The 1,226-nt window shown below is 59.2% G+C and overlaps 1 protein-coding gene across 1 annotated transcript in view; it reads left to right on the top strand.

The window, feature by feature from the left end:
• The first annotated feature begins 990 nt into the window (after nt 1–990).
• Nucleotides 991–1,226, top strand: part of LOC103625029 (class II histocompatibility antigen, B-L beta chain-like) — a 1,617-nt gene continuing 1,381 nt past the window's right edge. Inside the window, 1 exon segment of the mRNA XM_017726756.1 lies at nt 991–1,023. Coding sequence (XP_017582245.1) covers nt 991–1,023 — 33 coding nt within the window.

Consider the following 1,226-nt stretch of genomic DNA (forward strand, 5'->3'; position numbering starts at 1 on the left):
AGGTGTTGGAGAGATTTCTTTGCCTTCTCCTTGTGCTGCTGGGATTTGGTTGGTAATAAATTCCCTCCCTGTGCCCAGGCTGGCTCTGTTGTGCCCATGCTGGTGCTCGGGGCAGGATCTCTCCCGGTCCTTCTCTCAGCTCCTGGGCCTTTCCTTGTATTTCCTGTCCCTGTGCAGCAGCAGAGGGCAGGGACAGAGCAGTTTTGGTGTCTCCCGGCATCCAGGCAGGGCCAGCCCAGCTCCGGGGGTTGGGAGGGGCTTGTGGGGGTCCCCCGTTTTCGGGACATCCTCGCTGGAGGAGGGCGTCCCCCCTTGCTGCAGCCCCAGCCCTCAGGCAGCGCTCAGCCAAGCAGAGAATGCCCTCAGCTGGGGCCTCATTTTTGAGCACACCTGAGCCCCTGGACATCTCCACCCCCATTTTGGGTACACCTGAGCTTCTGGACACCTGGGACATGGCAGCTCCAGGAGCCAAAAATTCTGGGAAATGGGATTTTGGGGACTCCAAGTACTGAAAATCCCAGTAATGGGGGTTTGTGGAACAGACAGGCCCCAAAAATCCTTGGAACAGGGGAGTTTGGGCACCCTCAGGCCCCCAAAGCCGTGGGAACAGCGGGGTCTGGCCACACCCAGCTCCTCCATAATCGTGTGTTTACGCAGGTTTGGCCATTTCCAGCCCCTAAAAATCCTGGGAGCAGGGGAGTTGAGGAAAACCCAGACCCCTAAATCATGGAAAAAGAGGAGTTTGGCCACTGCCAACCCCAAAAATCACAGAATAGGGAAAAAAACCTTTTTACGCCTCTCCCCAAAATTCCCCAAAGAAGAGGGTTGGACGGTCTTAACCCTCCCGGTTCCTACAATCCCAAGGATCCAGGGCACTCCAATTCCCAACCCCGTGGCTCCAGGATCCCCCCAACCCCACCTTGGACCCTCCAAAGGGTGGGCAGGCTCAGGGCCAGCAGCAGCGCCCAGGGGACGCTCTGTGCTCCGTCCATGGTGCCTCGGGGTGCCGGGAGCCCGGGAAGGGTCGGTGCTCCTCCCAGTAAAGCGGCGGCGAAGTGGGGGGGGACTGGGAGTGGGGGCACAGCACCCCAAAATCGCTCAGCCAATGGGAGCACGGCATTGTTGTGTCGTCATCGGTTGCCGGGTAGAGCCTTGGGATAAAGAGCTCCCTGAAAATTCCAGCCAATCAGAGTGGGCAGCGCTGCTGACCCCGCACTGGTCCAGAC

The sequence above is a fragment of the Corvus brachyrhynchos genome, unplaced genomic scaffold (genome assembly GCF_000691975.1).
Source record: "Corvus brachyrhynchos isolate BGI_N302 unplaced genomic scaffold, ASM69197v1 scaffold752, whole genome shotgun sequence".
Classification (NCBI taxonomy): Eukaryota; Metazoa; Chordata; class Aves; order Passeriformes; family Corvidae; genus Corvus; species Corvus brachyrhynchos.